Source organism: Pseudopodoces humilis, chromosome 18 (genome assembly GCF_049639895.1).
Source record: "Pseudopodoces humilis isolate 2021_Gansu_Grassland_sample_001 chromosome 18, ASM4963989v1, whole genome shotgun sequence".
Taxonomy (NCBI): Eukaryota; Metazoa; Chordata; class Aves; order Passeriformes; family Paridae; genus Pseudopodoces; species Pseudopodoces humilis.
The window spans coordinates 16,909,053-16,921,718 of NC_142217.1; the positions used below are offsets into that span (position 1 = coordinate 16,909,053).

Genomic DNA, 12,666 nt, shown 5'->3' on the forward strand with positions numbered 1-12,666 from the left:
TCATCCCCTCCCAGCGTGGCTTCCCGGCACTGTGCACAAACAGCTCTAACCTCTAACACTGAGCATTTGGGGAAATCTGGTTTCCAGAGGCACTTAGTCCTTGGCCCAAGGCTACGGGACATGGGCCAGGCCACTTTCCCAAAGCTGGGCTCGCTGCTGCTGCCTCTGCAGCTGGTTGGGAAGGTGGCTCTGGTGGGAACACCCAGCCCACACAGCAGAGACGGCCCCACTGCTTTGTCTTTTGATTCTTCCCACATACTGTGACTCAGTTTTGGGCACCATCTTCTTTTTCCTGCACTGAAATACCCAGTCCCTTCCACAAGAACCGGCCTGGCCTGGATCTCACCATCCACCTAGGTGAGGTAGGAATTTTTAACCTGCCTGCCCCGCTACCAGGAGTTTGAGACCTCCACAATTCAGGCACACAAAGCTGCTCATGGTCCAAACCACTGCTGAGCCCAGCCCTGGGGTAGGAGCTTGGGGTGAAGGGAACATCTGTGGGAAGAGGAGGGAGGGCTGGCAGGTGCTCTCACCTGCACACTCAAAGTGCACCTTGGTCACCAGCGCCCTGAGGGGTCCCTCGGGGGACAGGCGGCAGGACCCCCCCACGGGGGGCTGGTTGGGCAGCAGGTCGATGGAGGCAAAGCCTTCCTCCCCCGTGGTGAGGTCTGTGATGTGCAGGGTGAAGGTGTAGCCCTCGCCATCCCTCAGGGCTCCTTGTCTCAGCACCAGGTTCATCCCCGTGTCGCCGGTGGACGTGGTCGTTTTGTCCAGGACGAGGGACTTGTTCTTAAAGCTGTGAGCTGCCCACCTCTGCAGGGATGGACGGGGGAAAGACACCAGAGGGTTGGTTTAAAGCTGAAGTTATGTCCTTAAAATGTTTTCAAATTGAGTCTTTTATAAAAAGTAACAGATTTCTAGTGGGAGCGTCTGCCAAATTTGCAGTTGATAATTCAGCTTTAGTCTTGTGTGCTACAGCAACAAGGACTGGAACCTTTCCAAAATGTCTGGTGGGAATATTTCCACTGTGAGATCTACTTTAGTTTCTGGGATTACATCACCCTCCAACAGAATATTTCATAATACAGAGTACAAAACACAGGAAATAAATGAAGGACTGGTGGAGCCTCCACGGGATACCGTGTTTTATGTGCCTGGAGCTGAACGTGGCCTGGGTGGTTACTGTTAATAGCACAAACCTACAATTGTGATAACAGGAGAAACAGTGAGATAATCAGGCAGAAAATGCCAGGCAAGGACATGCTGGGAGCAACAGGACTTCCAGTTCTGAGACCTGCTTCACTCCACAGGCTGCAGAGGAAGCTGGAAATAGAGTAAGGCACAAGAGGAGAGACAGAACCACCTCTGCTCAAACCACCAGAAAGATGGGCAAAATGCCAACCAGCAGGGAGAAAAAACACTTTACAGATCTCTTATAGGAAAAAAAAAGTGGCTTTTGTGTGGAAAGACCTGGCTACTCATGGCTTTGGCTTAGAAATGACCCCACAAGGACTCAGCCAGACCCACCTGCTGCTGCCTGTGGCCAGGGATTGCTTCCCCTCCTTGTCTCTACAGCAATTTAGGTCCAGAGCTTCACTTCTCTCTCCCTTTCCACCCTGACCCCTCTGCCTGCCCCCTTCTCCCAGAGCCCCCCAGAGGTGAAGCAAAGCTTTGTGACTTTACCCCAAGCTTGGAGTCGTTGTGACAGTTCTGGCAGGTGCCCTCCAGGTACACGTAGGAGCTCTTGCTGACCTCGTAGACTGACTGAGCCTTGCAGGAAACACACTCCAGGGACACGATAGGGACTCCTCCTCTCTTGATGAACACCTGGGAAGGCAAGAGGCTCCATCAGAAGGTCTGACACCAAAACACACACACACCTAATGGGTAAGGATGGACAGAACACCCAGCACCTGCTGCTGCAGGGAGGAATTGCTCTGCCCAGTCTGTGCCAAGAAACAGCAGGAAGGGATTCCCAAAGGATTTGAGGTCAGATTTAAGCTGCATCTCTGCTCTTACACTGCCCAGTTTTGTCACAGGTTTGCAAGAGCCATCCAACACCAAGCTGGACCGATCTAGGTCATTGTGGATTGATTTATTTACACTTCTTAACAACATAAATTACTTCTGAAAAGTCCCACTGGTCCCTGGTGCTGAATTCCCAGCAAACCCTGCTTGTGCTGCCATGTGGGGATGGAAGAACCACCTTTTCCAAGGAGCAGCACTTTGTTCCAGGCTTTCATCTGGAATCTAACTGCACATCTCCAGACATCCACCACACCTTCCTGGCAGAGCACTCGCAGAGCTCTAGAGGCACCGGTGGCTCAGACACAACAGCAGCTGAACTCTGACTCCTGCGCTCTGTCTAAATTCCTTTAATCCCTGAGGAATCCCTGGGCTTGTCCAGCACTGGACTGAGCCCTCTGCCCTGGCATAATGAGTGTTATGAATTCAAAGACAGTAATGAAGCCATTGTTTAACATGGCAGACTCTTAAAAGGGGATAAATATTCCCCAGCCCTGCGCTGGAGCCCCATTCATCCCAGCAGAATTTGCAGATTTCCTGCGACACTGGAAGCTTTGTTTTGCGCTCCTGCATGGAAACCAGATAGTACGGAATGTCCTTGAAAGACTATCAATTTCATTTTTTTCTTTTCATCCTGCAGCTCTGGTTTCAAACCCAGGCTATAAGAGTTTCCACTTCCAGGCTGAGGCCACCTCCCATTGCCAACTGCACCACGATGGATGTTCCTGACATGAACTGTGCGGGTGCGCTCGGCCTTGGGATTCGTGGGACATAAACAACATCCACTGAAAGAAATCCTCCCCTAAAAGAGCTGGGAAGGTGAGAAGAGAGGAACTGTTGACAGTAAAATTGAGCCCTGGCTCGTAGGAAGCCCTCTGGGTAAAATGAGGGAAGAGCCTGTGGCATGTGAACAGCTGGGACTGCTAAAGAGCAGGAAAGGAAGTTTCCTTTCTCCTATGGAAGCTTCCTTGGGAAAAGGGACTAATCCTTCCCTGGGAGGGTGGGAGGCCCTGGCACAGGTGCCCAGAGCAGCTGTGGCTGCCCCTGGATCCCTGGCAGTGCCCAGGGCTGGGTTGGACGGGGCTTGGAGCACCCTGGGATAGTGGAAGGTGTCCCTGTCCACAGCAGGGGGTGGCACTGGATGATCTTTAAGGTCCTCCCAACCCAAGCATCCCATGACTCTGTGTTTTAGAGGTGGCTGTGGCAAGCAGAGAAGGTGACAGCTGTGTGTGGTACGTACGGTTTGGTTGGTGGCCTCGGGACTCATCCCTTCCTTCCTGATGGTGAGGTCGAACGTGTACTCCACATCTGCCTCTAATAGAGCTTTGGAAATTGTGACAATTCCTTCCTTGGCACTGAAATTCAGAGAGCACCCTGCAGCCGAGCTCTGCTTGCAAGGAGAAAAGAACTTTCAAACCCTCCTTGGTACGGGTGCACATCGGGTTAGTCCACAGCCAAAACATTCAGGTCCACACAGAGTCCCTGTCACAGACCTTGCTGTGCAGTGCCACCACTGGGGTGAGAAACAGGGCGTGTGTGGACAATAAAACACATTATCCTACTCTTCAGGTTAGTAAACAGTCGTTGGAATACTCATGTATTTCATCTGAGTTTCAAATTTGTAGTTTACAGCAATTAACTCTTCATTAAATATCTTATAAACATTGCCAAGCAACACAAAAAGCTCACATTAAACCAAAAGGTCCAATCCCCCCACACTTCACATTTGCTATTTTGAGACAAAGCTACAAAACATGACATTGTACAAGCAAAAGAGTTCCACATTCAATCAAAAATGCCGATTCCCATCAGGATTTGCCAGGCAGTTCTCCCTGCCCTTCCTGCAGTGCAGGGTCAGATCAGCTCGTGAGGGCAGTGACCTGCTAGTGACCACAAGCTGCGATCACTTGACCTCTCCAAAGTCTAACTTTGTCCCCTGATGGCACTGGAGACATTTAACTGTCAATGGGAGAGGGACAGAACCCTGACACCAGGAACCAGAGGCCACGTGCCAGGGCAGCAGCAATGCCAATGCCTCCCTCCCACAGCCAGCCCAGGGACACTGCAGCACACCTCACACCACGTTCTGTACCACCATCCTGAGCTGGGAACTGAACCTCTGCAAGCCTCCTTCCAGAGCAGCTCTGTTAAAGATGCTCACAAAAGCTTCCCTCGACACCGTTTCACCCCGGACGTGTTTGTGGTGGAGGTGCAGCTCCCAAATGGCCACTCTGGCTGTGCAAGGCTGCTCTTACCTTGGAGGAGGATGTGCAGGACCACTCGTACAACAACGGGGTCTGTTCCCCATCATCCAAGTTGGGGTCGTAGGATTTCTCCCCATCCAAGACCAAGTCCTGAGTGTTGGACCATACACGGTACGACCCCCCATCGATGATTGGGACCAGCTTGCTCGGGATCACAGTCACATTGGCAAAGATGCTTTTGGACAGCGGGGTGTCTCCAAAGGAGACAATAAACATGAAACAATAGTTCCCAACCTCCAGGCCGAGCTTCGGGATAACCAGCTGGGGCCTGTTCACGTCGACGTTCGGCAGCCGGATCCTGCTGGAGTCATCCAAGTTCATGCAGCTGGGTGCTCGGTAGATCTCCCACAGGTGCTCTGTCTGGTACTTGATGCACCCTCGGAGGTCAATCTGTGCCTCCAGGTAGTTCCTCTGGGATCTCTTCATAACCACCTGGGGTGGCAGGGCCAGCTCCACCTCGGGCTCCTCGCACTCCAGGACTTTGACGGTGACAGTGAGCTGGGCTATGAAGAAGCTGATGAGATTGGTGGCATTCACCTCCACCAGGTAATCCCCGGGGCTCAGGTAAGAATAGTTGGCCACTGCAACCCTGGTGGTTTGAGTGGAAGAGCCATCCCCAAAGCTCCACAAGAACTCAACGCTCCTGCTGCTGGGCACCACCGCGGCTTCAAACAGCGCTGTCCTGTTGACGAAGGCATTGGTGGCACTGAGGGACACCTGGACTATGGGATCCTGCACCCGGATGGTTCTGGTGATGTTGACACTTCCCAAGTCATTGAAGGCAGTGAGGTGGATCTCCAGCAGCCCTGCAGCTTCTGGAGCGTACGAAACTCTCTCTCCTGACGCAGCAACCACGGACCTGCCTCGCTCTTTCCACAGGCAGAACTGCCAGGAGAAGGACACGCGGGAACCGCTGCCCACGCGGGCACTGAAGCTCTTCTCCGTGCCCGTGGCAATGCCCTCCTCGCAGCAGTTGAGGAGCCTGACCTCCTGGATGGGCTCCAGCACAGAGATGAGCACCTGGGCGTGGGCGATGCTGATCTGGTTCTGCACGGTCACGGTCACCAGATAATCGCCGCTCTTGGTGAACTCATGGGTGTACCTGGAGCTGTTGAGCACCACCGAGTAGTCCCCACTAATGCTCACCAGGTAACTCACAGAGGTACCCGACACCATCCTGATCTCAAAGGTGACCTGCTCCCCCGGCTCCACCACCTTCTTGCTGGCGACAACTTCCAGACCTTGAATCCTGTCCAGCACCGAGATGTTCCTGCTGGCCAGAGCCCAGCTGATGTCGTTGGACGCGTTCAGATGGACCGTGTACAACCCTGCCGTGGGGAACGTGACTGCCACGGACTGGCCGCTCAGTGTGCCATTTGGCACCTCCCACAGCCAGGTCACTTCAGTCCCCCTCTGCAGCTCCCCCTCAAAGACCACCGTGGAGCCTGAGGAGACGTACCTACAGTCCAGCTCTGCTGTCCCTATACTCAGCCCCTCGATGACCTCCTCCACACAGACAGAAACAGTGGCATTGGTTGAATTCAGCTTGTTTTCTGCTCCAACGATGACCTCAATCATCCCAGGGCTTTGGAAGGAGTGTATAATAAAGGGTTCAGAGGTGACAGGAGAGGAGCCATCCTCCAGGTACCACACGTACGTGACGCCGGTGCCACCGGTTATGGTGGCACTTATGTTCACAGAGGCGTTAATAGCAGCTGGGTTGGGGAAGGCGTAGGGCTTTAGGACACCGAGGCTTTCAATGAACTCCAGTGTCCTGTTAGCAGTGGCACAGCCCAGCATGTTGGTGGCCTTCAGGTAGACAGTGTAGTTCCCAGCTTCCAGGATGCTCAAGGGGAAGGTTTTCCCAGTGAAGGTCTGCACAGCATTGCCGTCTCGCTGGACCACCCAGCCATAGGAGATGTTTGTGCCCTCTCTCACCACGGCCTGCAAATGGAGTGTTTTGTTGGTTGGGAAATACATGTCCTCCACCAGGTCAGTGCTGGCCACCTGCAGGCCCTCAATCTGCTCCAGCACGTAGACGTAGATGCTGTCCTGCAGCGAGCTGATCTTGTTCTCGGCCGTCACGATGACGTTGAAGGTGCCCACGGAGCGGAAGGTGTAGGAAATGGTGGAGGAGCCCTGGATGGGAGTGCAGCGATCGCAGAGGATCCACGAGTAGCGGATGGCGGTGCCAGCCACCAGGGTGGCCACAAAGCTCACCGAGCCATTCAACGGCACCACCGTCCTGCTGGCATTGACCGTCAGGCCCAGGAGCCGCCGCTTCACGGTGATGTCGATGGTGGTCTCGTTGGAGCTCACATCGTTCTGCCCCATCACGGTAATGCTGTAGTGGCCTGTGCTGTTGTAGGAATGGGTGGCCGCTTGCCCAGGCTGGACAGTGCCATCCCCAAAGTCCCAGCAGTAACTCACTTTGGTTCCATTCATGCTGGCAGAGAACAGGTAGATCTGGTTCAGCTCCAGAACATCTGTCCCGTTATACTCAATCTTGGCTACCCCAACTGGCTCCTGGACCTCCACAAACGCCGTGTCGTTGTTGAAGGAGACGTTGTTGGAGACGGTCACTGTGACCAGGAAGACCCCGGTGTGTTTGTAGGTGTAGGTCACCTCAGTCCCACTCGACCTGGTGGACTCGTTGTTGCCGAAGTCCCAGCGGTAGCGGTACTGGTAGGGAGGCACGGCACTGACCTGGAAGGAGGTCTCTTCCCCGAGCCTCACAAAGCGTTTGGAAGGGAGGAGGGTGACGTTGAGGATCTCTGGCTCCACACAGACACTGGTGAAATAATGAGCCTTGTTAAAGCTGCTGGAGACCGTCAGGGAGAGCAGGAATGTCCCGCTCCGGGTGAAGTTGTGCATCACCACAGGGTCCCCGCTGATGGTGACATTGGATGAGCCATCTCCAAAAGTCCAGTCAAAGATGTACTCCTCAGGATTCCCCGTCACGTAGGCGGTGAGCTGCACGTCTGGGTGCTCCAGGATGCAAGAAGCAGGCTCTATTTTAAGTACTTCCAGGACAAATATCCGCACAGGAACCGCCTGGGAGACAGAGTTGACAGGATTCACAGCTGTCACGTTCACGGTGCAGTTGATGTCCTTTATGTACACGTGTTCCACCACTGGCACCTGGCTCCTCAGCACCGTCCCGTCCCCCATGTCGAATGTCCAGGCGATGCTGTCCCCAGTCTGCACGGACGCGTTGATGGTGACGGGCGCTCCCTGCTCTGCGGCCTCGTCCGCGGAAACGCGGAGCCCTGTGATCTCCTCGAACACCTGGTAGGACTCCACGGTCTCCACGCTGCTCACGGTGTTGTTTGCTGTCACGGTGACGTTGTACACCCCTCTGTGGGGGTAGCTGTAGGTGGCTGTGGGCTGGATCTCTGTGAGCAGGGAGGAGCCGTCCCCTAAGTCCCAGGTGAACACGACGCCGTACGGGGAGGGCAGGGCAGTGGCTCGGAAGGTGACCGGCCGGCCCACGACCAAAACATCCTCCTCTGCCTCCACCTTCACGTCAGTCAGGTAACTGTGAACGTGAACTGGGCTCAGGTGGGTGAGGTTCTCGTACTGGTTGGACACAACAACCATCAGGGCATATTCTCCTGCATCGGGAGAGAGCAGAACAAGGGCAGGGTGAGGACACGCCTGTCAACAGCTTCTCAGTGCTGTGGTGGGGTGGGGCTGTGACAGGGGCTGCAGGGGACACTCTGCTCCTGTGCTGTGCACACTCAGGGCTGGCCTGCTCCAGGAATTACACCAGGTCGTGTGTATGGAGACCAAACACCAAGAAAGGAGCCAGTCCAACAGGTAGAGAGAAAAGATTTTCTTCCTCCTCACCCACAGAACAGTCCCTTCCTGCTGCCCACCCCTCCCACCAGCCCAGTGCTCGCCTGCCCCTCGTCCTTCTGCTGAGACTGCCCAAAAACTGGCTGAGAGTGGTGGACCTGCTTCTTACAGCGTGGCCAAACTTCCCTGGGAAACAGAGTTAGAGAGGATGGCAACTGCTGGAGATTTCCAGTCACTCCAGCTGTTTGCTCAGGAATCAGGCAATGATTTCCAAGCTCTGGTTTTTTTGGAAGGTGCCTTGTACACTCCTCATACCAAAAATGCCTGAGCCCCTTCCTCCCCAGAGAACCTTGTTGAGCGTACCTGGGTCTTGGTAGATGTGTGAAACATTGTGCTCAATGACAACCTCGTGCACATTGGGATCAGGAACAAGGAAAGACTTGTTGTAGGGAGGTTTGAACAGGTATGTCTCCTGGACACCATCTCCAAAATCCCACCTGGAGAAACAGGCAAACCATGTTACACTGCACAACAGGAGAACCACAGAAATCCCAGAGGAATCTTGGCTTGTCTTTCAGGTCAGGGCTGGGTTCTCCAAAAAAAGGAGAAGCAGAATGCCAAGTATCAAAGCAGCAGCTGTGCTGAGAGGAGCACAGCACTGGTAAGAAGAGGAAGAATCCAAATTAAAGCAGTGCTGTAACTTTAAAGGACAGGGATTTCAGCCTGAATTACAGGTGTGACTGACCCCCCACTCACAGGGGTTTCACATTAACTAAACAGCAGCTGAGATGGACCAGCTGGCCCTGGAAGGAAAAACTGTGAAGACAAGGTCAGACACGCACAGAAAGATCCTAAGTTTGGGCAAGCAGCAAAGGACTCACAGGAACAGAGCCTCCACAGCCGAGTCCACGAGAACCCTGGCGCTGAACTCCACGCTGCTGTTCTGGGGCAGCACTTGCAGGGCACCTGCCACACTCAGGTTCCTCATCCTGTTCATCATCTCCACCGTCACGTTGTAGTTGACTGTGAAGTTGCTGACGTGGTTGGAGGCGGTGAGCTGGGAAGGACAGTGAGACAAAGAATGGGTCTGGGGTCGCCTTGCTGCCCTTGGAGTGGGGCTTTGCTGGACTGCAGAAGCACCACCAGGCAGGGGAGCAGATCAGGGCAGAGAGAGTGGCCACATGTTCACCACTACAGCCAGTCCAAGGAAGGGCTGGTGCTACAGCAAGAGGACAAGGAGAGGAGCTTCTCATCCTGAGGCTCTGAACTTGCCAGCTGCCCCTTTGCCTGCTCTGACGTGCCCTGCAGCTCCAGCTGCTGAACACAGGCACCTGCTGCCACCAAGGGGACAAGAACCATCCAATTTCCCCAGGAAACTGGCAGAAAAGTGGCTTCAAGCACAGAGCAGGGATGGGAGAGGCTCACAAAACCAAGTGCAGCTCCAGGATCCCGGCGTGGTGGGCACAGAGAGGGAGAGCAAGGCTGGGCAGAGGAGGGAAAGGAACGCGAGAGACTGAAGAGACATGAGAGAAGTGGAGCAGAATCCTCACGTTTTTCTAGGCATTTAACACTGACAGAGCATCCTTCACCTTCTCACCTGCAGGAGAGCTGAGCTGCTGGCAGAGGGGTCCTTCAAACCCACTGGAACAGACCTCCTACCCCAGCTCGTGTCTGGGCTTCTGTGGATGTGCTGCACTGAAGCCAGAGCCCCCCAGGCTAACGGCACCTTGGCAGCTCTGCAAGTGAAAGCAGCCCAGGCCCTCAGCACAGTGCTGCACCCAGCAAATTAGTGCTGCACCCAGCAAATTAGTGCTGCACCAAGCAAATTAGTGAGAGCGTGGCCTGGGGGCTGAGCTGGGTCTGCTCAGGAGGCCAAGAGTCACCCTGAGAGCAGATCCAGCACCTTGGACCAGAGCAGACTCTGCAGGGCACGACACACAAAGATGTTCTGGCCAGAGATCAACTCCTGTTCCACAACAGACAGCTCCCTTGGCCCAGATCCTGCTCCATCCTTCAGGGGCCATGGCAAACCCAGCGCTCCAGGCTGTACCAGAGAACAGCACAGAGAACACAGGAGCTCGTGGGAGAAGCTTTGTCCTGCCTATGGAAGTCTTACGATGCATCCTGCCTCTGCCAGGTTCTGAATCCAGATTTCCTGCCTGCCAGAGCAGGGGCTCCCTGCTAATTCCTGCTGGGGAGGAGGGGGATGCACAGACACTCCATGAACAGAAAGGGGAACTTGGAGAAAAGAGGAGAAAACAAAGAGGAGGAACAGTAATATAAAAGTAGAAGAAACTATTTGCATTTGCAAGAGCAGCTCAGTGAGAAATAGCAGACGAGCACAGTGAAAACCTCAACTTAACTCTGCCTTCTCTCCCTGCTGCTTTTCCTGAGGAGTTTGTGGGATGAGATGGAAACCCAGGGGTGAGATGGTGTCATGGGAAAGGCCTTGGCTTACCGAAAGCTTGTACACAGCTGGGCTTTGGTAGATAACGTTGAAGACAACATTGTAAAAAGTGAAAGATGGCTTATCATCTACAGTCCATCGGAAAGTCACATCTGACCCAGCCTCCATCACAGGGATGTAGCTCTGAAAGGCATGAGAACATTTCACACTAGTGCAAGAGAAAAGCATGCCCAGCACTTCCCAGATCTCCAGCTGAACTGGAGAGGGAGCAGAGCCAGACCAGGAGGCTCCCACACCTGCAGTGCCCTCAGAGCACAGCACAGAGGTGACAGATCATCTGTGGCTCTGCTGCTGATGTAGAAATGCAGACCCTGACCCCATAAATCCCCAGCAGAGCTGGGAGCAGACCCCACACTCCCTGCTCCCACAGCCCAGCACTCTGCTCGTGTGATCAGGTCCTTCTTGCTGACTAAAAAAAACTTCTGAAATCTTTGCAGGAACAGCCTGGCTTTAGCTGCACCTGTAAGCTGAGCCTCTGACCCTCGTCCAGGAATGGTGCCTGACCCAAAGACTGAAGGGGTTGGACAGAGCAGGTCTCTCCTCACGCCAGCAGTGCCTCCTGAGCAGCCTGTGGCAGCAGGAAGGGTGAGAGGTGCAGGCACAGGATCTGCCAGAAGCAGCCAGAGCTTGTACAGAGCATTTGGGGCAGTTACTGAGCAGCTTCCCAGGGCTGTAGCTCTGGGCATGGGGGACTGGACAAAACAAGACTGCAAACACCAGAGAAACTCCAAGACTTGGAGGGGTCAAACATCTCTACAGCTTCAGCCAGCTGATACAAGGATTTAGCAGAGCAAATCTAAACACCTCAAGGAACAACTACCTGGGCAAGGCAAAACAAGGTAAATAGCGGCCCTTCCTAACACCTCCGGTGTCTGGGGACCTGGACAGGCAGTGCTCCCTCGCAGGAGGCACTGCCTTCCCTCAGGGGTCCAGAGGGATGAGCAGCTGAGCTGCCTTCCTGCCGGAGAGCACCAGTGCAGGTGCCGCATGCTGTGCCTGCAGCGGCGCGGGCAGCACGGCCTGGCAGCTGAGCAGCAAGCAGCGCTCCCCTGCCCCGCTCCCCGAGCCAACCACACCCTGACAGCTACAGCTAAACCCACGAGGGACGGCTTCAGAGCAGCGGCAGGCACTCACCACCCGTGTGTTCAGCAGGACTCTGCTCTCGGGGTCGGGGGTGGCCCTCAGCCCGCGGATGGGCTCCTCCACCTTCACCGTGACCGTGATGTTCTGGGAGCTCACCGAGTTCTCTGCAAGCAGCACGTGGGTGCTGACGCCCTCCCCGAGGCTGCCCAGCTGCACCACAGCAAACCAGGTGTCATTGGTCTCCCTGCCACACAGCGGGGCCAGGGCAGCCGGGCAGGTGGCCACGAAGGGCACGGTGCGGTTGTCCCCCAGCCGGCTGGCGGTGGCGTTGAGCCCCGAGGAGAGCTTGAGCAGCAGCGTGGTGTGGTTGGTGGGCAGGTACACCCTGGAGCCCTGCGGGGCGGGGTGGAGGACGCGCAGGCCGGACACCCGGGAGGTCAGCTGGAAGCTGCAGGACAGGTTGGCGCTGAAGAAGCCGTTGTCCACGGCGGCTCGGACCGTGTAGCGCCCCGGCTGCTCCAGCCCCGCGTTGTGGGGGCTGAGCACTGGCACCAGCTGCTCCTCGGTGTAGCGCACCCGGAGCGAGCACACGCTGCTGTTTGTCCTGGGGGGACCCACGGAGCTGGGGGACAGGCCCTGTGCCCACTCAGACCGGTTCCTTTTGTCCAGGGAGGTGGCACCGGGGTGGCACCGGAGGAACGAGCCCGAGGCCGCGTTGTGCTGGATGCTGAAAACATCCCCAGCCCTGACAAAGATGTTTTCTTTGCTGAACGTCACCTGCAGAGACAGGAGATGGTTTTGGATTAATGCCTCACGTTAAGAGCGGTCAGCACCCAACTCCTGCCTGGACAAAATGCTGGATTTCCTGCCAGGTGGGAATCAACAGAGAAGGTGCAGATCCCAACACAGCACGGGGAGACCTTTCAGCACTGCACCCTCCTTGGCCTCTCTGAATCCAATGTGCCAGCAGAGAAATCAGCTTTATGCTCCATCTCCACCGTGTTAATGCCACGGGAATAGCCCATGGAA

At 55.2% G+C, this 12,666-nt stretch overlaps 1 protein-coding gene across 1 annotated transcript in view; it reads right to left on the minus strand.

Moving 5' to 3' along the window:
* Window positions 1–12,666, minus strand: part of PKD1 (polycystin 1, transient receptor potential channel interacting) — a 78,809-nt gene that overhangs the window by 23,356 nt on the left and 42,787 nt on the right. Inside the window, exons 11-18 of the mRNA XM_005523215.2 lie at window positions 11,689–12,414; window positions 10,546–10,677; window positions 8,969–9,144; window positions 8,451–8,584; window positions 4,281–7,903; window positions 3,266–3,412; window positions 1,684–1,827; window positions 534–813 (exon numbers count right to left, since the gene is read on the minus strand). Of these exons, the coding sequence (XP_005523272.2) occupies window positions 534–813; window positions 1,684–1,827; window positions 3,266–3,412; window positions 4,281–7,903; window positions 8,451–8,584; window positions 8,969–9,144; window positions 10,546–10,677; window positions 11,689–12,414 (5,362 nt within the window). The remainder of the gene's footprint in view (window positions 1–533; window positions 814–1,683; window positions 1,828–3,265; window positions 3,413–4,280; window positions 7,904–8,450; window positions 8,585–8,968; window positions 9,145–10,545; window positions 10,678–11,688; window positions 12,415–12,666) is intronic.